Source organism: Mustelus asterias, chromosome 7, assembly GCF_964213995.1.
Source record: "Mustelus asterias chromosome 7, sMusAst1.hap1.1, whole genome shotgun sequence".
Taxonomy (NCBI): domain Eukaryota; kingdom Metazoa; phylum Chordata; class Chondrichthyes; order Carcharhiniformes; family Triakidae; genus Mustelus; species Mustelus asterias.
Window position 1 is genome coordinate 40,634,232 of NC_135807.1, and position 25,864 is coordinate 40,660,095.

The window sequence follows — 25,864 nt, forward strand, 5'->3', positions numbered from 1 at the left end:
AGTCAATCTGTGCACCGCAAGATCCCACAAACAGCAATGAAATAATGAGATACGCAACTTATTTGTCCATGTGCAGCAACATGGACAACTAACTAGTTCTACTAAACCAAAAGGATTAGCTTGCCTGCAAATTGGAGCTGATATCTGTACAGTAATGATGTTTAAAAATAACTTACATTTGTATCAACGTTCAGTTTTGGCCTGGAGACCAGCTAAGTTTTTACTGGGGTATACCCTGTCCCAGTTCATAGAATCCTTACTGGGCAGAAAGAGGCCATTCAGCCCATCCAGCCTGCACTGACAACAATCCCACCCAGGCCCTAGCCCCATGACCCCATGTATTTACCCTGACACTGAGGGAAAATTTAGCATGGCCAATCCTCCTAACCTACACATCTTTGGAGTGTGGGAGGAAACCGGAGCACCTGGAGGAAACCCACGGAAAAATTGGGAAAATGTGCAAACTCCACACACACGGTTACCTGAGGCTGGAATTGAACCCAGGTCCCTGGCACTCTGAGGCAACAATGCTAACCACTCTGTCACCGTGCCAGCCTGGAGTATAAGAAAATGATGTGGAAAATGAAATTTACTCGATAATTGTATTGGAAGTAAAAGGTGGTTAGTAAGTAAGCAGATTGCTGTAAGTTGTGACGTACACCTTATTGATGGGAAGGATTAGTCTCGATGGTGATGAGGGAGTGTCGCTATGTCTAAATATAGGCGGCATGGTGGCACAGTGGTTAGCACTGCTGTCTCACAGCGCCAGGGACCCGGATTTGAATACTGGCTTGGGTAAATGTTTGTGTGGCGTTTGCACATTCTCCCCGTGTCTGCATGGGTTTCCTCCGAGTGCTCCAATATCCTCCCACTGTCCAAAGATGTGCGGGTTAGGTAGATTGGCCATGATAAATTGTCCGTTAGTGTCAGGGGGATTAGCAGGGCAAATATTTGGAGTTACAGGGATAGGGCCTGGGTGGGATCATTGTCGGTGCAGGCTCGATGGACCAAATGGCCTCCTTCTGCACTGTTGGGAGTTTATTCCTTGAGATCTGGAAGAACTCGGCACGGTAGCACAGTGGTTAGCACTGCTGCTTCACAGCTCCAGGGACCTGGGTTCGATTCCTGGCTTGGGTCACTATCTGTGTGGAGCTTGCACATTCTCCTCGTGTCTGCGTGGGTTTCCTCCGGGTGCTCCAGTTTCCTCCCACAGTCCAAAGATGTGCGGGTTAGGTTGATTGGCCATGCTAAAATTGCTCCTTAGTGTCTTGAGATGCATACGTTAGAGGGGTTAATGGGTAAAATATGTAGGGATATGGGGGTAGAGTCTGGGTGGGATTGTGGTTGGTGCAGACTCGATGGGCCGAATGGCCTCTTTCTGTACTGTAGAGTTTCTATGATGATTCTATGATTGTCTACGCACTTGTACTGAAGTGCCCATTGACAACTTTACCTGTCCAGTGAGGTGCCTTGTGGAGCTTTCCCACATTTCTCTTATAAAGTTCTGGACCTCTTAGCAAACTGAACCCTGTCTGAGTTGAGAGAGAGCAAAAACTTAATGCAAACGTTCAGATAATTCCTTCATGGGTTTTGCAGCACATTCGGTGAAAGTACTGTGGCACAGCATTTTAAACTTTGCTGGTAAATGATTTCCAAAAGCCGAAAGGAAAATGATTTATAGCCTCAATTCCAACATTAATGATGTGGTGCTTTCTTGATGTAGTTAATGGTGTTTTTAGATTTCCAGAAGGCGTTCGATAAGGTGCCTCACAAAAGGTTGCTGCAGAAGATTAGGGTACACGGAGTTGGGGGTAAAGTGTTGGCGTGGATTGGGGATTGGCTATCTAACAGGAAGCAGAGAGTTGGAATAAATGGGTGCTTTTCTGGTTGGCAGTTGGTGACCAGTGGCGTGCCGCAGGGATCGGTGCTGGGGCCTCAACTGTTTACCATTTACATAGATGATCTGGAGGAGGGGACTGAGTGTAGGGTAACAAAGTTTGCTGATGACACGAAGATGAGTGGGAAAGCGAATTGCATGGAGGACGCAGAAAGTCTGCAGAGAGATTTGGATAGGCTGAGCGAGTGTGCGAGGATCTGGCAGATGGAATGTAACATTGGCAAATGTGAGGTTATCCACTTTGGACGAAATAATAGTAAATTGGAATATTATTTAAATGGAGAAAAATTACATCATGCTACTGTGCAGAGGGACCTGGGGGTCCTTGTGCATGAATCGCAAAAACTCAGTCTGCAGGTGATCAAGAAGGCGAATGGAATATTGGCCTTTATCGCGAGGAGGATAGAATATAAAAGCAGGGAGGTCTTGCTGCAACTATACAAGGCACTGGTGAGGCCCCAACTGGAGTACTGTGTGCAGTTTTGGTCCCCTTATTTGCAAAAGGATATATTGGCCTTGGAGGGAGTGCAGAGAAGGTTCACCAGGTTGATACCGGAGATGAGGGGTGTAGCTTAGGAGAGATTGAACAGATTGGGTCTGTACTCGTTGGAGTTTAGAAGGCTGAGGAGTGATCTTAGAGAGACATATAAGATAATGAAGGGGCTGGATAGGGTAGAGGTAGAGAGATTCTTTCCACTTAGAAGGGAAACCAGAACTAGAGGGCACAGCCTCAAAATACGTGGGGCCAGTTCAGAACAGAGTTGAGGGGGAACTTCTTCTCTCAGAGGGTAGTGAATCTCTGGAATTCTCTGCCCATTGGAGTGGTGGAGGCTACCTCATTGAATATATTTAAATCATGGGTAGATAGATTTCTGATCGATAAGGGAATTAAGGGATATGGGGAGCAGGCGGGTAAGTGGAACTGATTCGCTTCAGATCAGCCATGATCTTGATGAATTGCGGGGCAGGCTCAAGGGGCTAGATGGCCTACTCCTGCTCCTATTTCTTATGTTCTTATGTTCTTAAATGTTAATATTGGAATCTAACAAGCTTTGTTTATAGTTAATATTATCACTTGGTACAAAATTTTAAAATAACAAATTATACACCTGCAGTCATTAAAGTTGTAGAAGTGCGTTATGTCTATTATAAATCACAGCTAAAAACGACTGCTCTGTACTAAGGCTGTACTAAATACTAAGATTTCTACAGCAGGACTGAGAAAGATGGCAGATAATGAAAATGATGCTGAAGAAATAGTGTCAAAGTCAGTGCAAGAACTGATGCCAAGCATGACAGCTTGGAGCATGTCTTTTTGACAGATGGATTGACAGAAGCTTCAGAGCTTTTGTTGCATAGCTTTATATCTGTAACGTAAAAAATTCCCCTTATATTCTTCCTTTCATATGCTAATGTCCCATCGACACTGAATTTTCCCATCTTGGGGGTTTTCTTGACATGGGATGATTTTCAAGTTGTGGATCTAATTACCGCAGTAGCAAGACTGCCGGTACAAACCTCGGGAAGGATTCCGATTCAGAGGGCGTCTCTGAGAGCGCCATCCAACTAGAGATGGTGGATAGGCTTCTATAGTTAAGGAAGCCCACCAAAGCCTCTATCAGGAGGCCAAGGAAATTTGGCATGTCCACTACGATTCTCACCAACTTTTACAGATGCGCCATAGAAAGCATTCTTTCTGGTTGTATCACAGCTTGGTGTGGCTCCTGCTCTGTCCAAGACCGCAAGAAACTACAAAGGGTCGTGAATGTAGCCCAGTCCATCATGCAAACCAGCCTCCCATCCATTGACTCTGTCTACACTTCCTGCTGCCTCGGCAAAGCAGCCAGCATAATTAGGGACCCCACGCACCCCAGACATTCTCTCTTCCACCTTCTTCTGTTGGGGCAAAAAGATACAAAAGTCTGAGGTCATGTACCAACCGACTCAAGAGCAGCTTCTTCCCTGCTGCTGTCAAACTTTTGAATGGACCTACCATATATTAAGTTTTTTCTACATCTTGTCTGTGAGTGCAACACCGCATTCTGCACCCTCTTTTTTTGTTCTCTCTGTATTCTATGGACGGTATGCTTTGTCTGTACAGTGCAAGAAACAATACTTTTCACTGTATCCCAATACATGTGACAAATCAAATTAAATCAAGGGTTAAGGAGGAGGGAGGGCAATTCGGCACACCCGATTGGAAAGCTAGTCAGCAGTGTGCACTGTGCCTCCTGCGAGAGTGCTGCTGAGGTGAATGGGACAAAGAACAAAGAAAATTACAGCACAGGAACAGGCCCTTCGGCCCTCCAAGCCTGCACCGACCATGTTGCCTGACTTAACTAAAACCCCTTACCCTTCCGGGGACCATATCCCTCTATTCCTATCCTATTCATGTACTTGTCAAGACGCCCCTTAAAAGTCGCTACCGTATCCGCTTCCAGTACCCCCGGCAACGAGTTCCAGGCATCCGCTACTTTGTGTAAAAAATCTGCCTCGTACATCGCCTTTAAACCTTGCCCCTCGCATCTTAAACCTATGCCCCCTAGTAATTGACTTTTCCACCCTGGGAAAAAGCTTCTGACTATCCACTCATAATCTTGTAGACTTCTATCAGGTCTCCCCTCAACCTCCGTCGCTCCAGTGAGAACAAACCAAGTTTCTCCAACCTCTCCTCATAGCTAATGCCCTCCATACCAGGCAACATCCTGGTAAATCTTTTCTGTACCCTCTCCAAAGCCTCCACATCCTTCTGGTAGTGTGGCGACCAGAATTGAAAACTATATTCCAAGTGCGGCCTAACTAAGCTATAAACCTGCAACATGACTTGCCAATTTTTAAACTCAATACCCCAGCCTTGAAGGCAAGCATGCCGTATGCCCTTCTTGACTACCTTCTCCACCTGCATTGCCACTTTCAGTGACCTGTGTACCTGTATACCCAGATCCCTTCGCCTATCAATACTCTTAAGGGTTCTGCCGTTTACAGTATATTTCCTATCTGTATTAGACCAGGAGAGCACAAGGCAAAATGGATGGGAGAGAAGGCTGGAAGAAATGGGAGCCGCTTTATCATTATCGACGTTATTCATGACATCAGTCTCTGGATAATGATCGTGTAATTGCAAATCTCTGCCTCTGGATAACCTCCGACTCACCAATTTGCATCTTTAACTTGCAGATTGCATATTATTTTCTTGGCCTGCTGGGGACTCGCCTCCTCCTCTGAGTTGACGAGCTGCAGACACTTTGGGAATCCCGTGTGTCACCGATTAAAATTCCTTCGGATAATGCTGACGAATTACTTCATTAACATGCTCAGTGGGTTTCCTGCCACTGCTCGATTGCCTTCAGAATACAGAGACCTCCTCCAGGAAAAGCGGGAGGAAGTGAACACATTAATGTCCATCATTACTTTCCAACGTTCCATTCCTCCTCACCAAGCCCTTGGAGGCTTTGGGATACGATTACCTCCATTGGCTTTATAGAATTATAGAATCTCTACAGTGCAAAAGAGGCCATTTGGTCTGGACCAACTCTCTGACAGAGTATCTTAACCCAGGCCCTCTCCCATACCCTATCGCTGTAACCCCACACATTTCCCATGGCAATCCTTCCAACCTACATATCTTGGGACACTAAGGGGCAATTTAGCATGGCCAATCCACCGAACCTGCACATCTAAGTTAAGTTTATTTATTAGTCATATGTAGGCTAACATTCACACTGCAATGAAGTTACTGTGAAAATCCCTTAGTTGCCACACTCTGGCACCTGTTTGGGTACACTGAGGCAGAATTTAGCACGGCCAATGCACCCAACCAACACATCTTTCGGACTGTGGGAGGAAACCGGAGCACTCAGGCTTGGAGGGCCGAAGGGCCTGTAATTTTCTTTGTTCATTGTTCACCCGGAGGAAACCCACGCAGACATGAGGAGAACGTGCAAACTCCACACAGACAATGACCCAAGCTGGGAATCGAACCCAGGTCCCTGGCACTGTGAGGCAGCAGTGCTGACCACTGTGCCACCCTATTTGGAGCATGGGAGGAAAGTGGAGCACCAGGCGGAAACCCACGCAGACACGGGGAGAACGTACAAGCTCCACGTGGGCGGTCACCCAAGGCTGGAATCGAAGCCTGGTCCCTGGCACTGAGACAGCAGTGCTAATCACTGTGCCACCGTGCTACCCAATTGTGTGCTCTCATTGTGTGCCAGTTCAATCCTATGCCAACAACACCTCTGTTCAGGAGATGCCATTGAAGTGTTTGATGCTGGGAAGACAGTGAAGACTGCTGCCTTTCTTCCACTCTTTCCTAACATTCCCCACTGAGACATCAGCATTCAAAATGATTGAAAAGACCTTGATTTCCACGTTGCAGATGTTGATTCACTTGTCTTGAGGGGAGCTCATTTTTCAGTGTGTGAACACCTTTTTTTAGTTATTCTGATACGAGCTGTCAGCTTATTTCCCTTGTTGTCCCTGCTATGAGATAATTTACTGTGCGTGTGAAAAAGTCAGCATGTTTTAACAGGTGAGAGTGAGTCGTCCTGAAATAATGAACTTTACCAAAGTCCAGCCATGCCCTGCACGCAGATTGTTTCATAAACTGTGTTGGCTCAGTTCATGGCGAGGCTGTTTCGTGTCGGATATTTGATTACCTATTTGATGGTCACCAGATATCTGTTACACTATTATGCTGCGATTAGTGGAACAGTCGCATGCACACACGGGCGGCACGGTAGCACAGTGGGTTAGCACTGCTGCTTCACAGCTCCAGGGTCCTGGGTTCGATTCCCGGCTCGGGTCACTGTCTGTGTGGAGTTTGCACATTCTCCTCGTGTCTGCGTGGGTTTCCTCCGGGTGCTCCAGTTTCCTCCCACAGTCCAAAGATGTGCGGGTTAGGTTGATTGGCCAGGTTAAAAAAATTGCCCCTTAGAGTCCTGGGATGCGTAGGTTAGAGGGATTAGCGGGTAAAATATGTGGGGGTAGGGCCTGGGTGGGATTGTGGTCGGTGCAGACTCGATGGGCCGAATGGCCTCCTTCTGCACTGTAGGGATTCTATTCTATTCTATTCTATTCTATTCAGGACATTTGTACCACCATTGGTAAACTGCAGGCTTAAATAATGCATCTGAAAATATAGCCAGGATATATCACTCTCATTAACCCCCAAAAATCATAGACTTGTGTATGTCGATTGCTGTCTGTCTCCAAAGATGTACTTGGATTTATTCAGTCGATGTTACAGCACAGAAGGAGACTCAGCTCTTAAATTTTGGTGCATATGCTCTCCACAAGCTTCCTCCCATTTTTTACTTCTTCTAAAATTTCAACTTGCTCCCCCATTCTTTTCCCTCTTGCGTCGTTATCTAATTTACCCTGAAATAGATCTGTGCTCCCCAGGTGACAGGAGCTTTTCCTGAAGTTTTTATTGGATTTAATAGTAACAAGCTTATTTTTATGATTGCCATTTTTGGATTTGCCTGCAAGTGGAACCATCTTTACAACCACAGGTGGCACAATGGTTAGCACTGCTGCCTCACAGCGCCCGGGTTCGATTCGAGCCTTGGGTCACTGTCTGTGTGGAGTTTGCACTTTCTTCCAGTGCCTGTGTGGGTTTCCTCCCACAGTCTGAAAACGTGCAAGTTAGGTTGATTGGCCATGGTAATTTGCCCCTTTGTGTCCCAAGATGTTTAAGTTTATTTACAGTGTCACAAGTACCCTTACATTAACACTGCAATGAAGTTACCGTGAAAATCCCCTAGTCGCCACATTCCAGCGCCTATTTGGGTACGCTGGGGGAGAATTTAGCATAACCAATCCACCTGATCAGCACATCTTTGAACTGTGGAAGGAATCCGGAGGAATCCCATGCAGACACGGGAAGAATGTGCAGGCTCTGCACAAACAGTGACTCAAACCGGGAATTGAATCCGGGTCCCTGGCGCTGTGAGGCAGCAGTTCTAACCACTGTGCCACCGTACTGCCCTGATGTGTACGTTAGGGCTGGATTAATGGGGCAAATATGTGGGGTTACAGGGATAGGGCCTAGATAAGATACTCTGTCAAAGAGTCAGTGCAGACTCGATGGGCCAAATGGCCTCCTTCTGCACTGTATGGATTCTATGAACCAACCGGTCAAAGCCTTTTGTAATTTTAAAGACATCTACTCACCCCACAGCTTTCTCTTTTCTTGGGTAAGGAGCTGGATCCAGTCACATCAGTCTTTCCTGGTGGTTCTCACCTTTCCATTGTATATGACGTGGGCACGGGAACAGGCCATTCAACCCGACTGATCCATGTCTGTATTTCAACTTCACTCAATCCTCCCCCATCTTTTCTCATCTAAACCATCATAACCATCTATTCCTGTCACTCTCATATGTTTGCCTAATTTCTCTTTAAATGCGTCTAACCTATTCTCTCGAACCACTCCCTGTGGTAGTGAGTTCCATACTCTCACCACTGGTACCTGGTTCTGATAACATACCTGTCAATCTGTTTAATACCTTCTCCAGTACTTCGTAGACTTCATAGAATCCCGAAAGTGCAGAAGGAGGCCATTTGGCCCATCGAATCTGCACCGGGGCGGCACGGTAACACAGTGGTTAGCACTGCTGCTTCACAGCTCCAGGGACCTGGGTTCGATTCCCGGCTTGGGTCACTGTCTGTGTGGAGTTTGCACATTCTCCTCGTGTCTGCGTGGGTTTCCTCCGGGTGCTCCGGTTTCCTCCCACAGTCCAAAGATGTGCGGGTTAGGTTGATTGGCCATGCTAAAATTGCCCCTTAGTGTCCTGAGATGCATAGGTTAGAGGGATTAGTGGGTAAAATATGTAGGGATATGGGGGTAGGGCCTGGGTGGGATTGTGGTCGGTGCAGACTCGATGGGTTGAATGGCCTCTTTCTGTACTGTAGGGTTTCTATGATTCTATGACCGATACTCTGACAGAGATCTTATCCAGGCCCCTTAGTGTCTCACGATGTGTTGGTTAGGGCTAATCCCCCTAACCTACACATCTTGAGACACTAAGGGGCAATTTAGCTTGGCCAGTCCACCTAACCTGCCCATCTTTGGACTGTGGGAGGAAACCGGAGCACCTGGAGGAAACCCATGCAGACACGGGGAGAATGTGCAAACTCCACATAGACAGTCACCCAAGGTTGGGATGGAACCCGGGTCCCTGGCGCTGTGAGGCAGCAGTGCTAACCACTGTGCCACTGTGCCTAGTTCTCCTTTTCTGTGGCAACAGCTGATTTAAAATGTAATTTTAAAAAGGCAAGGAAATGGAGGAGGTAGAGTAGCATTTCCGTTTAATTCTTTATTCTCAATTATATTTGCATGATTTTTTCAGAACAATGTAAAAAATGAAATAACTGATAAAGAGTGTGGTTCTGGGAAGAACACAGCATTGTTTAATGGTGACATTTAATTCCAGGCAATGAAGTGGGCGAGTTTGTGGAATATGACCCGAACCTGCTGGATGACCCACAATGGCCATGTGGAAAACATAAAAGAGTTCTGATCTTCCCTTCCTATATGGTAGGTGCCATTTGGTCCTCTCGCGATTCTGGTGCAATAGTTTGTGTAGCTGAATGCAGCCCTGAGACGGTGGAAATCGTGTCTGCAAGTTTGTTAACCATCCTCATTCCTGTCCAAGTGGCACTACAAAACAGGACTATATGAGAATTATTGTGAATAGTACGTAACACTCAAAGATGTATTTATAATGAGGAAATGTTAAGCGATGGGCAGCAGGGTTAAACTTGCTTTCTTTGGGAAAGAGACATCAAGTTTTCAAGTTTATTTATTCCTGTCACACGTAGGCTTACATTAACACTACAACGAAGTTACTGTGAAAATCCCCTAGTCGCCACACTCCAGCGCCTGTTCGGGTACACTGAGGGAGAATTTAGCATGGCCAATGCACCTAACCTGCACGTCTTTTGGATTGTGGGAGGAAACTGGAGCACCCGGAGGAAACCCACGCAGGCATGGGGAGAACGTGCAGACTCCGCACAGACAGTGACCCAAGCCGGGAATCGAACCCGTGTCCCTGGCGCTGTGAGGCAGCAGTGCTAACCACTGTGTCGCCCTGACATTTTAAAGGATATGATGGGGATTGACCAAACTCATCCAGATAAATGTGACCAATTGGATTTGAATGGTGAGGAATGTGAGTTAAAAATAGGGCTTTCAGATGTCCAGCACATTGCTTTTGTTAAAATTGGGAGTTATGGGTAAGAAGGGAACTCGGGCAGGTCAGTTTAGAACTTTGTGCCCTTGTGAAGTACTGACTTATAGTGAGTTAGTGTTCCTAGTGTGTGGTTTCCACTCCGGAGTCTTGCCAAAGTAGTGTTGATGTGTGAGCCCAGGCATTGCAGGTTTGTTGAATATTAATGTCACTTGTAATCCTTATTTCTTCACTAGCAACAGGCATACAAACAGAATATCTGGTAAAGGTTTAAGGTTTATTTATTAGTGACACAAGTAGGCTTACATTAACACTGCAATGAAGATACTGTGAAAATCCCCTAGTCGCCACACTCCGGCGCCTGTTCGGGTACACTGAAGGAGAATTTAGCATGGCCAATGCACCTAACCAGCACGTCTTTCGGACTGTGAGAGAAGTAAACCCACGCAGACACGGGGAGAACATGCCGACTCCACACAGACAGTGACCCAAGCCAGGACTTGAACCCCGGTCCCTGGTGCTGTGAGGCATCAGTGCTAATCACTGTACAGCCATACCACCCGTGAGGTGGAAATTGCTGTGTATTGCATCATATGATGGGTCCAATACATATGGCTTTAGCACTGGGACTTTCAGCACTAACCTCTACATTGTTCTTTATTTCTCTTAAATAAACCATCCCTCTGTAGCTCGGAGCAGCAAGAATGTTCCCCTGGCCGCGCAAGTATCATAATCCTTAGAGCCATGGCATCCCGACAGTGCAGAAAGAGGCCATTTGGCCCACCCCCTCCACATTCCCGTAACCCCCATCCCCATAACCCCATGCATTTACCATGGCCAATCCGCCTAACCTACATATCTTTGGACTGTGGGAGGAAACTGAAGCACCCGGAGGAAACCCGCACAGGTGTAGGAAGAATATGCAAACTCCACACAGACAGTTACCCAAGGCCGGAATTGAACCCAGGTCCCTGGCGCTGTGAGACAACAGTGCTAACCACTGTGCTGCACTCTTCCTCCCCTTCCTCCTCCTGGGACTGAACTGAGGCATAGTCCTCTTCACTTGGACGTGCTGTCTGTGAAAGTAAGGCCAACACTGGCAGATCAGGCTGGGAATGCTGATGAGGTCCAGAGAAGAATCCCTATTGCTCTTCAGGCCTCTCTGTTCAGGCCTGCTTGTAAATAGGCCCAGACCAAAATCTAGCCCAACGTGCAGCAGGCTAACTTTCCTTCAAGCCCTCAGGCAAGGTGTTAAGACCCCTACTCTCACGCTGGCTGAGATCAACTAGCTCTCAACATAGAGCAGGGATCAAACCCCGAGCTCTCTGCTATGTTTGATTAAGTACTGTAGCACGCTAGGCGGAATATATCCACTACAGCATTGTGCGAATGATTCATTTTTAATTGCTTTCAATCATTAATTATCCCTTGAGGAAACACTGGAGGTGCAACTTAATTCAGCTCTCTTGAGTAATGAGCTCTCTTTGCAGTTTACAAACGCACTGAATATCGTTACTTATTAATGCGGCTGAAGGTGCAGAGCTGATGGACAAGATAGCAGATAACATTATTGCTTCGACATCAAAGGTGTGAAGTGAGAACTTTGGTTCTAATTCCTGATGCAGTGAAGGAAATCGTACCAGTTTAGTCTTTGAAATGTTAATTCCTTTATTTACAGCAGTAATACTTGTCGCGTGTAGAAAGATTAGGGACGATGTCTCCAAAATGCTGAACAGCAATTAGAGACTTGACAGTTAAGCTGCCTCTTTCAGACAGTGAGGCCTATTATGTGCTCAGGCACATAATTGGTCAATTCCTTTAGGTATTCAAGTGGCACCATATCCACAATTGAAAACCAGGAGACAGCAAATGTGTGACCAGCACGAACTGTGTCATCTTTCTGCATGTGAGGAACAATAAGCTGTATGACTTTGAGGGTGTCACACAATACAGCCGAAAGCTTGTGAAGGCACAATTAATTTTTCACAAGTATTGTCTGATTTGACACCGATAAGAAACAAAATGATCCCAGATCTTCCATTTCCAATAGCGACGAATGCTCATTGTTACTGGGGGCCATCGGAGATCCCAGAGAACCGTCTTATACTGGAGCCCCGGATTTTCCAGTTTTCCTCCAATGGCTGCATGGGAGTTAATGCAAATGGTGTCCCTCCCCCTCCCCCTCCAGGACCTGTCGGTGTCTAAATTCAGGCCGTTTGTCTGGTAATTACACAGATTTTTATGCTGATTTATTTTGAGCTTTTTTTCGCAGGAGCACAGCACTTTAAATTGATGGCCTAGCACTTCCCGTCACTCTCAGCCCTACTCACACCTCCTCCCCTCTCTCCTCTGACTTTGCACATCACCCTTGCTTCCCTGTCGTATGCGCTGCACTGCTGAACTCCCTTCCGCGTACCCCACCCTGCTCCCTGGCACTACTGACTCTGGCATTGGGTCCCTTCTGAGTGTATGGGTCAGTAAAATGGAAGTAGCTTTGACTTTGGACGATGGTATAAGACGGGCGATAGAGATTCAGCCATCAAATAGAAATCCCACCCGATGTTGGTCATTTTACACCAACACCCAGAACGCATTAGGAAGATAACCTGACTGCTTTCCGAGCATTGGTTTCAGTACTTGACCTTCCTGGGAACCATTAACCACAATGTACACTTATATAGCACCTTTAAAACCTCAAAACACCCTTAGTCGCTATTGAAGAGTGTTTCCGGACAAAATTTGATACCTACCCCCATGAGATATTGGGACAGATGACCAAAAGACTGGCCAGAGTTTAATCCTGAGGAGTGTCTTAAAGAAAGAGAGGAGAGTATGGACTGGTTTCGAAAGAAATTCCAGAATTTGGGAGCAAGGCATTTAAAGGCAAGGCGCTAATGATGGGGTAAATAAAAGTGAGAATGTGCAGAATGAAAGCAATGCAATGATCTCAAAGTAGTTAGCACTGCTGCCTCACAGCGCCAGGGAGGCGCTTTCGAGTGCCGGCTTGGGTGACTGCCTTTGTGAAGTTTGCATGTTTACCCCGTGTCTGCGTGGGTTTCCTCCGGGTGCTCCGGTTTCCTTCCACAGTCCAAAGATGTGCAGGTTAGATTGATTGCCCCTTAGTGTCAGGGGGATTAGCAGGGTAAATACGTGGGATTAAGGGGATAGGACCTGGGTGGGATTGTGGTCGGTGCAGACTCGATGGGCCGAATGGCCTCCTTTTGCACTGTAGGGCTTCTGTGATTCATCTGGTTGTGGAGCCTGAGGAGGTTGCAGAGGTAGGAAGATGTGAGGCCAAGGAGAGAAAATGAGGATAAGAATTTGAAAGTTGGATATTTGGAAGCTGGGAGCCAAAACAGTTGAGCAAGCATAGGGGTTATAGGTTAATGGAACTTGGTGCGCGTTAGAATACAAGCAGCAGAGGTTGACAAAGTCCCTCATGGTAGGCTAGTGAAAAAGGTTGGATCCCATGGGATAAAGGGGGAGGTGGCTAGATGGGTGGAGAACTGGCTTGGTCATAGAAGACAGAGGGTGGTAGTGGAAGGGTCTTTTTCCGGCTGGAGGCCTGTGACTAGTGGTGTACCGCAGGGCTCTGTATTGGGACCTCTGCTGTTTGTGATTTATATAAATGATCTGGAAGAAGGAGTAACTGGGGTGATCAGTAAGTTTGCGGACGGCACAAAACTGGCAGGACTTGCAGATAGTGAGGAACATTGTCAGAGGCTACAGAAGGATATAGATAGGCTGGAAATTTGGGCAAGGAAATGGCAGATGGAGTTCAATCCTGATAAATGCGAAGTGATGCATTTTGGTGGGAATAATGTAGGGAGGAGCTACACGATAAATGGAAGAACCATAAAGGGTGTAGAGACGCAGAGGGACCTGGGTGTGCAAGTCCACAGATCTTTGAAGGTGACGTCACAGGTGGAGAAGGTGGTGAAGAAGGCATATGGCATGCTTGCCTTTATAGGACGGGGCATAGAGTATAAGAGTTGGGGTCTGATGTTGCAGATGTATAGAACGTTGGTTCAGCCGCATTTGGAATACTGCGTCAAGTTCTGGTCGCCACACTACCAGAAGGACGTGGAGGCTTTGGAGAGAGTACAGAGGAGGTTTACCAGGATGTTGCCTGGTATGGAGGGGCTTGGTTATGAGGAGAGATTGGGGAAACTGGGGTTGTTCTCCTTGGAAAGACGGAGGATGAGGGGAGACTTAATAGAGGTGTATAAAATTATGAAAGGCATAGATAGGGTGAACGGTGGGAAGCTTTTCCCCGGGTCGGTGGTGACGTTCACGAGGGGTCATAGGTTCAAGGTGAAGGGGGGGAGGTTTAACACAGATATCAGAAGGACATATTTCACACAGAGGGTCGTGGGGGCCTGGAATGTGTTGCCGGGCAAGGTGGTGGAGGCGGACACACTGGGAACGTTTAGACTTATCTAGACAGCTATATGAATGGAGTGGGAATGGAGGGATACAAAAGAGTGGTCTAGTCTGGACCAGGGAGCGGCGCGGGCTAATTGTTCCTTGTTTCTCGTTTCAAGGCTTCATTCTATGATCATCTTGCTGGTGCCAGTACAGAGCGAGACTGCGGATAGTTGGGAACCTGTCTCGGGGGCAGGGAATTCATATGGTGTTCGTGGAAGTGGAAATGACTAGGGTTGGGAAGCATTTCCCGATCAGGGCCATTGAGATCTCCTGGACTCGTTTCGATCGCCTCGGGGTCGGAGAGGAATTTCCCAGATTTTTTTTCCCCATATTGGCCCTGGGGTTTTTCACTCTGGGTTTCGCCTCTCCCTGGAGATCACATGGTCTGGAATGGGGGGGTGGGGGTGAGTTAATAGGTTGTGATGAACAAAGCATCGTAGCTGTGAGGGACAGCTCGGTGGATAGGATATTGGTATGTAGATAGGCTGGAAAATTGGGCGGGGATCCTGGATTCAGGATTCAATCCTGGATCGGGGAGCGGCGCAGGCTTGGAGGGCCGAAGGGCCTGTTCCTGTGCTGTATTGTTCTTTGTTCTTGTTCTTTGTTCTTTTGTTGATCTGAAGGTTACAGAGGGTCTAAACTGGGAGATTAGTCAAAGGCGAATGAGAAATTAGCTGCAATGAGAGATATTTCACTGAAACTCGTATTGCACTCATCGGATTAGACCAAAGAATGGTAATGTTTTGACCAATCCGAGGCGACTGGCTGATTGGTTTAACCTAGAGGTGGCAAAGACATAGACGAGGTTTTCCGCAGCTGATAAGCTGAGGCACAGGGTGGAGGCAAAAAAATATGACTTTGACCTTGAGGTAAAAATTTGACTCTGCGCACTCCAGAAAGATTATGATTTTTTACAGTTGTTTTCAACTCTGGATTTACTCCGTGTTGCATATTTTTGTTTAGGTTTCCTGCCCCGGCCTGTGTCACACTATCACTGCCAATTCCCCCTCACTATCCTGTGCCACCGCTCCCTCATGTACCCTTGATTTTTTGAATCTTCCATTTTTGGAATCTTTTTCGTTAAGACTATTGTATGAGTTCTTGGTGAAATATAATGTTCATTAAAAAAAAATTACTTATTAGTGTCACAAGTAGGCTTACATTAATACTGCAACGAAGTTACTGTGAAAATCCCCGAGTCGCCACACTCCGGCGCCTGTTCGGGTACACTGAGAGAGAATTTAGCATGGCCAGTGCACCGAACCAGCACGTCTTTCGAGGAGGAAACCGGAGCACCCGGAGGAAACCCACGCAGACACGGGGAGAACGTGCAAACTCCGCACAGACTGCGGCCCAAGCTTGGAATCAAACCCGTGTCCCTGGTGCTGTGAGGCAGCAGTGCTAACCACTGTGCTCCCGTGCCACCCTTCTATGACACAAGAACACAAGAAACAGAAGCAGGAGTAGGCCCCAGTACAGTGTGTCTCCCTCGCAGGTCCAGCTGTCTCTGCTCCCGGATGGTGAGAGTGGGCCCCAAGCCTGGCTCTCTATTTATCCTCTCCTCAGAACAGTGTGTCCCCCTCACAGGTTGAGCTGTCTCTGCTCCCGGAAAGTGACGTGACGATGACACACGGGAGTTGAGAGCTGGATATTGAATAAATATGATGTGGCGATGCCGGCGTTGTATGTAGCTCATGAGAACTAGATGCTGCTACTTTGTTTTGGATTCCACATCTCAAAATAATGATTGGTTCCGTGAGTTCCTAAGGTGAAGTTAGCTCACCTAATAACTAATGTCTGCCATGAGCTAAACGCGATAATTAGCTCAGCAGCTTTGTTGAAATGAAATCTCCAACTCCTTGGCGATAGAAGAAATGATCACGTGTTGCAGCATCATAAATGTGCCTTCAAGGTCGTCGTCTGGTTGCTACATCCAGCTGAATTATAAACATGCTTTGAAAGACCAAAGTGGCAACGGAGGAAGATCTCCAGAAGTCGATTTATGATGATGCAGTGCACACAGTGATGCGGGGAATTCATATTGCCGCTAATAATTCTCATGGATTGTCTGTGGAGTGGAGCTACAGCTGTGATTTATCATTGCGAGTCTGGTCTGTCCCTTCAGGGTCAATGTTCGTACTGGGCAGAATGTAATAGCGACAATTTCAAAACTGCTGCGCTTAATCACAGAGCAGTTGTAAATATCTGTAAGTTCCAGGCAGTGGGTCAATAAATGACATTCCTTCTTTTTGGTTGAAAAGATTGTCTCGAATTTACTCACTGACTTTTAAAAAATTTAACAGTAGGTGTTTGACTTTTTGTTTTGAACCTTAATCCAAACCAGTCTGCCTGGAGTGAACCACACCCCATTGTGGAGACTTGATTACTTTGAAGGTATGAGGGATCTTTGCAAGGGATAAATCAAAACTGTCATTATGTACAATCTTTAGTCTGTTAAATCCTGCCAGTGACGTTCAATATTGATTTCACAACTTTGCCGTGAAATCGTTATTAGGCACAGGCACACAGACCTCCTGCGAATTTGTGCTTCCCTAATGTGACTATGGCAAGGTCTGCAAGACATAACAGGCTACAATATGAAGGCATGTAAAATCGCCAGCTCCAACGCACCCCTCCCTGATGAGCTCAATGCATTCTACGCCCGTTTTGAGCAAGAGGTCAGCGAGAGCATGCCCTCCACCCTGGAAGCCCTGGATGAACCTGTATCTGGGGTCACCGTTGCAGATGTCAGAGCAGCTTTCTCAAAGGTCAACCCACGGAAAGCGACTGGCCCGGATGGGGTACCCGGGCGAGCACTCAGATCCTGCACAGATCAGCTGGCGGGGGTATTCACAGATATCTTCAATCTCTCTTTACAACAATCTGAGGTCCCTATCTGCTTCAAGAAGACAACCATCATCCCGGTACCTAAGAAAAGCCAAGCAGCGTGCCTTAATGACTATCGGCTGGTGGCTCTGACATCCATCATTATGAAGTGCTTCGAAAGGCTAGTCATGGCACGAATCAATTCCAGCCTCCCGGACTACCTGGATCCACTACAGTTTGCCTATCGCCGCAACAGGTCCACAGCAGACGCCATTTCCCTGGCGCTGCACTCAACACTGGAACACCTAGATAACAAGGACACCCTATGTCAGACTCCTATTTATTGACTATAGCTCAGTCTTCAACACTATTATTCCCATGAAACCCATCTACAAATACCGTGGCCTAGGCCTCGGCACCTCCCTCTGCGACTGGATCCTGAGCTTCCTAACTCACAGACCACAATCAGTAAGGATAGGCAACAGCATCTCCTCCACGATAATCCTCAACACCGGTGCCTCACAAGGCTGTGTTCTCAGCCCCCTACTATACTCCTTAAACACCTATGACTGTGTGGCCAAATTCCCCTCCAATTCGATTTTTAAGTTTACTGACGACATCACCGTAATGGCTCAGATCTCAAACAGTGACGAAGAGTACAGGAATGAGATAGAGAATCTGGTGAACTGGTGCAGCATCAATAATCTCCCTCAATGTCGACAAAACGAAGGAAATTTTCATCGACTTCAGGAAGCGTAAAGGAGAACATGCCCCTGTCTACATCAACGGGGATGAAGCAGAAACGGTCGAAAGCTTCAGGTTTTTAGGTATCCAGATCATTAACAACCTGTCCTGGTCCCCCCATGCCGACACTACAGTTAAGAAAGCCCACCAACACCTCTACTTTCTCAGAAGATTAAGGAAATCTGGCATGTCAGCTACGACTCTCACCAACTTTTACAGATGCACCATAGAAAGCATTCTTTCTAGTTGTATCACAGCTTGGTATGGCTCCTTTCTGCCCAAGACCGCCAGGAACTCCAAAAGGTCGTGAATGTAGCCCAATCCATCACGCAAACCAGCCTCCCATCCATTGACTCTGTCTACACTTCCCGCTGCCTCGGCAAAGCAGCCAGCATAATTAAGGACCCCATGCAGCCCGGACAAATCTCTCTTCCACCTTCTTCCGTCGGGAAAACGATACAAAAGTCTGAGGTCACGTACCAACCGACTCAAGAACAGCTTCTTCCCTGCTGCTGTCAGACTTTTGAATAGACTTACCTTGCATTAAGTTGATCTTTCTCTACACCCTAGCTATGACTGTGACACTACATTCTGCACTCTCTCATTTCCTTCTCTATGAACGGTATGTTTTGTCTGTATAGCGCGCAAGAAACAATACTTTTCACTGTATGCTAATACATGTGACAATAATAAATCAAATCAAATCAAATGTGTCCTGTCTCCAGAATTCAAAACCAAAGACAGTGGCTGGAATTTTACCGGCACGCCCTCTCCAATTCTGGGGGCGGGCGAGGCTCGGAAAACAGCATTCTCTGTTGGCCTTGGGCGGGATCGTACGAACCTCGGGCGGACATGCCGGTAAAATTCCACCCAGCGAGTGAAGCATGTTGTACTTTCTGAATTTAGCCAGACATTGAGTCTGCCAATACCTCAGTGCATATTTTTCACAACCAGAAGCTGAAGACAACTTCTATGGCGTTGCTGCCGTTTTCCTTGGCTCAAAGTATGGGAGCAAACGGTTTTCCCCAACAAAGGGCCCGATTTTGCTGTCCTGGCTTTGGGTGAACCGCGAAGGCAAATGGAGGCGGTGGGGAACCAGAAATCCAAAATTGTGGCCTAGTTCCTGTCGGCCTCCATTTTGACTGGCTCTGGAAATAAAGCGGATGTAACTTGCACACGCTCACACAAACTGACATTGGAACTGCCATATTGCGGGCAGCCTCAATTTTATATATATATTATATATATATATATTATGGAAGCTAAGAAATGTTTAACCAGGCTAGGCAGCTCCAACGCCGGGTGCGGTGGGGGGTCGGGGGGCTTATGGGTGAACCATTCAAGTTTTGGCATGTACTGTGTACCCATGAAACTATAATATTCTTTGTGACAACTAGGCCCAGACATGGCAACACTTGTTCAAGATGCGAGCTATTGAAAGCTCACCAGCAGGATGAATCCTTGAGGTGTTACTCTAACAATAGCTTCTGTGTCTATCTGTGCGCACCTGCATCTGTACATATGTGTATCCGCCTATGCAGTCTACGTGTCTTTGTATGTGTGTATGTGTGTGTACATGTGCGCGTGTGCATGCAGGTGTGTACGTGAAAGGTCGTATGAGTGAAATGGAAATCAGGGGCTAAGAAAACTTGGAAATTGGGATATAGATTTTATATCTGGAGTGATCTAGTGATCTTTTGCTTGGTCTGCTCTTGGTGAAGTAGTAACGTTTTCCACTCCCCTTAGTTTAGCGTAGTTTTTTATGAAGTTCCTGCCCAGTCAGGTGAAGAGCAGCCATTGGGAAATGGAATATTAGTATTGTCCTCACAAATCTGTCCCATGACCAACCAGTGCCTGTACTCCTTGGGTCGGAATAAACAGGGTTTCATTGTGGTTGAATTTGGTTGATGGAAGATTGGAACTAGGTCAACTTTTCATGGTTTAGCCAGCTGTGCAGTATACTTACCAACTGAACCATCCAAACTCTATCGCAATGAAAATGGGGTCAAACAAGGTGGTGTCACCTCTTCTCCATTTTCCTCACTGCAAAACCGCACCTCCCCTCCAGTAAATTACCCATTGGTGTGTGGATAATCTACAGAACAGACAGGAAATGGTTCAACCTACATCACCTTCAATCCAAAACTCAGTCCAAGCTCAGTCATTGACACTGTGTGTGCATTCATTCAGAAACTGAGCTCTAGGTTCTTGTTGACTCCTTCTCCGAAGCATATGAAAAAAACCGACCTTTCCCGAAACACCCGAGAAAGTAAGGTCCATTTCCAATCAGCTCCCAAACCATAACACCCCCCTGATCAACAACCCAAGCAGTGGAATGTTTTTGACATTGAGGAGCAAGCGGCACGATGGCACAGTGGTTAGCACTGCTGCCTCACATCGCCAAGGACCCAGGTTCAGTTCCGGCTTGGGTCACTGCGCGGAGTCTACACGTTCTCCCCGTGTCTGCGTGGGCTTTGTCCTGGTGCTCCGGATTCCTCCCACAGTCCGAAAGACGTGCTGGTTAGGTGTATTGGCCATGCTAAATTCTCCCTCAGTGTACCTGAACAGGCGACGCAGTGTTAATATAAGCCTACTTGTGACACTGATTTTAAAAAAACTTTAAGCCTTGTAACTATAGGCCAGTTAGCTTAACTTCTGTAGTGGGGAAAATGCTTGAATCTATCACCAAGGAAGAAAAAGTGAGACATCTGGATATAAATTGTCCCTTTGGAAAGACACAGCATCAGTTCATGAAAGGCAGGTCATGTTTAACTAATTTACTGGAATTCTTTGAGGCCATTATGAGCAAGGTGGACAATCATAGAAATCATAGAAACCCTACAGTGCAGAAGGAGGCCATTCGGCCCATCGAGTCTGCACCGACCACAATCCCACCAAGGCCCTACGCCCATATCCCTACATATTTTACCCGCTAATCCCTCTAACCTACACATCTCAGGACACTAAGGGGCAATTTTAGCATGGCCAATCAACCTAACCCGCACATCTTTGGACTGTGGGAGGAAACCGGAGCACCCGGAGGAAACCCACGTAGACACGAGGAGAATGTGCAAACTCCACACAGACAGTGACCCAAGCCGGGAATCGAACCCAGGTCCCTGGAGCTGTGAAGCAGCAGTGCTAACCACTGTGTTACCGTGCCGCCCATGGGGACAATGGGGAACCTGTGGATGTGGTGTATCTGAAATTCCAGAAGGCATTCAACAAGGTGCCACACAAAAGGCTGTTGCATAAGATAAAGGTGCATGGCATTACAGGTAATGTATTAGCATGGATAGAGGATTGATTAACTAACAGAAAGCATAGAGTGGGGGTAAATGGGTGTTTTTCTGGTTGGCGATCAGTGATTAGTGGTGTACCTCGGGGATCAATTTTGGGACCCCAATTGTTTACAATTTACATAGATGATTTGGAGTTGGGGACCAAGTGTAGTGTGTCAAAGTTCGCAGGTGACACCGCGATGAGTGGCAGAGCAAAGTGTGCAGAGGACGCTGAAAGTCTGCAGAGGGATATAGATAGTTTAAATGAGTGGACAAGGGTCTGGCAGATGAAGTACAATGTTGGTAAATGTGAGGTCATCCATTTTGGTAGCAATAACAGCAAAATAGACTATTTAAATGGTACAAAATTGCAGCATGCTGCTGTACAGAGGGACCTGGGTGTCCTTGTGCATGAATCACAAAAAGTTGGTTTGCAGGTGCAGCAGGTAATTAAGAACGCAAATGGAATTTTGTCCTTCATTGCTCGAGGGATGGAGTTTAAAAACAGGGAGGTTATGTTATAACTGTATAAGGTGCCAGTGAGGCCACATCTGGAGAACTGTGTACAGTTTTGGTCTCCTTACTTGGGAAAGGATATACTGGCACTGGAGAGGGTGCGGAGGAGATTTACGAGTTTGATTCCGGAGTTGAGAGGGTTGGCTTATAAGGAAAGACTAAGACTGAGGCCATACTCATTGGAATTTAGAAGAATGAGGGGGGATCTTATAGAAACATAAAATTATGAAGGGAATAGATAAGATAGAAGCAAAGAGGTTGTTTCCACTGGCGGGTGAAACTAGAACTCGGGGGCATAGCCTTAAAATAAGGGGAAGCAGGTTTAAGACTGAGTTGAGGAGGAACTTCTTCACTCAAAGGGTTGTGAATCTGTGGAATTCCCTGCCCAGTGAAGCAGTTGAGGCTACCTCATTGAATGTTTTAAAGGCAAAGATAGATAGATTTTTGAACAGTAAAGTAATTAAGGGTTATGGTGAGCGGGCGGGTAAGTGGAGCTGAGTTCACGAAAAGATCAGCCATGATCTTTTTGCAATTGCAGAGCAGGCTTAAGGGTCCAGATGGCCTACTCCTGCTCTTAGTTTTTTATGTTCTTATGTCCGTATGCTTCAGAATGGAGTCATTTTCAGATTAGAAATGTAGGCCTAAATTTTTCATCCGGTTAAATCAGCTCTTTTATTGGAGTGGGAAATGCCTTTGGAAGCTGTTTCACTAACTCTCTGACACTTCCATATTAGCCTGCGGTGAAGCAAAGCATTTTCCAAAGCCATCTGACCCAAAAAGCAATTAAAACCTCTACCAATGGCACGGATCCCATTTCCAGTGCTGGTAACCTTTGCTGTATGGCGCACAGACGAGAGCCAGCATACAGTCCTTGACCATCTGTGACGGCCTGTATTCCAAACACGTGCTGCCAAGCCTGACATGCAAGAAACGACAACAGTGAACAGAACCACAGGAAACATTTTCCTAAAGCATCCAGCCAACAGTTGGAGGATCGAGTCCAAATGCACCTCCGTATCAACCGTGTGTATTGGACCCCTGTACCAGGGAGTCATTTCCATTGCAGACAGCGATCACAGCATGGGCTCCCTCATAGTCACTTAAACAGAATTAACTTGCTAAAAATCAGCATCTTTTTTCAGTAGTCGGACATTGATTTCAGCTGGCCTTGTCACAATGCAAATCTTATGCTGATGGTTTCCCTAGCAACCCGCAGAATACTGTTCCTTTTTCATTACTATTGTGTTGGTTACAGTACAGCCTGATGCAGGAGATGCAAGGGAAATTGGCAGCTTCAGCTACTGGGAACATATTGGCTTTATATTTCCAACACGCTAATCATGAATATGCAAATGTAATTTTACAGCGAGTGTTTAATTGCTATATAACGCATGTGTCAAACCACAGGAACTCTGTAACCTTCTCCCTTGCTGAGGAGAGCTTCTTGGAATGTTTTCCTGATGAATTCTGAAACCTCCAAAGCTTGTTGTGGAATTCCAGCTACGTTCAGTCACCGGGGCTCCAGTAATCCTTCCTGAAAACATCTGACCACCATATTGTTCCAAACATGCCAGTGTAATCTGCACAGGTCCGGTTGGCCAACAACTAAACACAGCCAGCTTCGGAAAGTGCTAGCAAATTGCAAGACATTCAGTGTGAAGTTGCTGTATTCGTTCAGCACAAACCACAGCAGATAGAGTGTAGCCGCCAACATAAAAATTATACTGTCATTGGCTATCCCTTGATTCGCAGGCAGCGCCTACTCAGAATCAAGAGTCTGTGTTGTTGGTCTTCATGTGACGGAATTGTTTCGCATTCCTTGAAACTAGGGATATTTGGCTAATCAGGTGTGGGTTGTCATTTATACAGCTCCTTTGCCATAGTAAGTTGGTAAGTTTGCCGACGACACGAAGGTTGGTGGGGTTGTGGATAGTCTGGAGGGATGTCAGAAGTTACAGAGGGACATAGATTGGATGCAAGACTGGGCGGACAAGTGGCAGATGGACTTCAACCCAGATAAATGCGTCGTGGTCCATTTTGGTAGGACAAATGGGATGAAGGAGTACAAAATAAAGGGAAAGACTCTTAGTACTGTAGAGGGTCAGAAGGACCTTGGGGTCCGGTTCTATAGGACTCTAAAATCGGCCCCGCAGGTGGAGGAGGCGGTTAAGAAGGCGTATGGTGTGCTGGCCTTTATCAATCGAGGGATTGAGTTTAGGAGTCCGGGGATAATGATGCAGCTATATAAGACCCTCGTCAGACCCCACTTGGAGTACTGTGCTCAGTTCTGGTCGCCTCACTATAGGAAGGATGTGGAAAAGATTGAAAGGGTGCAGAGGAGATTTACAAGGATGTTGCCTGGATTGAGTGGCATGCCTTATGAGGATAGGCTGAGGGAGCTCGGTCTTTTCTCCTTGGAGAGACGAAGGATGAGAGGAGACCTAATAGAGGTGTATAAGATGTTGAGAGGCATAGATCGGGTGGACTCTCAGAGGCTTTTTCCCAGGGTGGAAATGTCTGCTACAAGAGGACACAGGTTTAAGGTGCTGGGGGGTAGGTACAGGGGAGATGTTAGGGGTAAGTTTTTCACACAGAGGGTGGTGGGCGAGTGGAATCGGCTGCCGTCAGTGGTGGTGGAGGCGAACTCAATAGGGTCTTTTAAGAGACTCCTGGATGAGTACATGGAGCTTAATAGGATGGAGGGTTATTGGTAGGTCTAGAAGGTAGGGCTGTGTTCGGCACAACTTGTGGGCCGAAGGGTCTGTTTGTGCTGTAGTTTTTCTATGTTTCTATGTAAACATAGTAGGTAGCACGGTGGTTAGCACTGCTGCCTTGTAGCACCAGAGACCCGGGTTCAGTGCCAGCCTTGAGTGACTGTGTGGAGTTTGCATGTTCTCCCCGTGGGAACCAGGCAAGAGCAGTCCCAACCCTGGTGGAGGATGGTATGATCAACCCTAATAGTTTACCACTGTTACAGGCACATTGGATGCCGTTTGTGACTTGGATAACAGCTTCCACTACTATGGGAGGCAGGGTACTGGAGATCACAGGTTTCTGTGGAAGGATAAGTTTGGCCATGCTGATTTGTGATCTTGCAACTTTCCACAGGTGAAATCTCTTGTTTCAGCTTGCCAGCTCCGATTAGCAGTTATTTTAAGACTCGGACTTTTGTTAAGAGACGTAGAGCAGTAAACTCATTGGCATCTCCCGCAGGTGCTTCTTGTGACTTTTCAGAATCATTCTGTTCCTGATCACCCGGCACTGTTGCAACTTCATCTCCTATATTGCGAACATGATGCAGCCAAACTCTCGCTCCAGCTAACACCCATTCATTGTTGCTTTGAACTCTTCCTCATGTTGTGGATATAATTCCATCCTCACATTCTCTCCCTAAACTCTCGATTCCCTTCCATTTTTTAGTCATTCACAGGGTGTGGACGTCGCTGGCTAGGCCAGCATTTATCGCTCATCCCTAATTGCGCTCTAGAAGGTGGTGGCGAGCGGCCTTTGTGAACCGTTGCAGTCCCTTTAGTGTAGGTACACTCACAATGCTGTTAAGAAGAGAGTTCCAGCATTTTTCCCCAGTGACAGTGAAGGAACAATGATACATTTCATTAGCCATGATGTGGAGATGTCGGCGATGGACTGAAGTCTCACAACACCAGGTTAAAGTCCAACAGGTTTATGTGGAATCACGAGCTTTCGGAGCGCTGCTCCTTCATCAGGTGGGTGCAGTGTTCCAAAAGCTCATGATTCCAAATAAACCTGTTGGACTTTAACCTGGTGTTGTTACATTTCATTAGAATCTCCTTACCCTCAATCTCTCAGCACCTCACCTCCTTGTACCCTGTGTCACTGCAGCCCATGTATTACTTCCCAGAGAAAAATTGAACAGTCACTATTAAAAACAATTCATAAAAGCTCGGTTTTTAAATTGCACATTTAACAGTACACGCAACACTTCACATTCATCCTACTGA

General features: G+C 46.7%; 1 protein-coding gene across 4 annotated transcripts in view; it reads left to right on the plus strand.

Annotated features, from left to right (window-relative positions):
* The window catches only part of cables1 (Cdk5 and Abl enzyme substrate 1), a 186,040-nt gene that overhangs the window by 134,437 nt on the left and 25,739 nt on the right, over positions 1-25,864 (plus strand). For all 4 annotated transcript variants that reach the window (XM_078215926.1, XM_078215927.1, XM_078215928.1 and 1 more), the window contains one exon: positions 9,334-9,437. In XM_078215926.1, the coding sequence (XP_078072052.1) occupies positions 9,334-9,437 (104 nt within the window). The remainder of the gene's footprint in view (positions 1-9,333; positions 9,438-25,864) is intronic.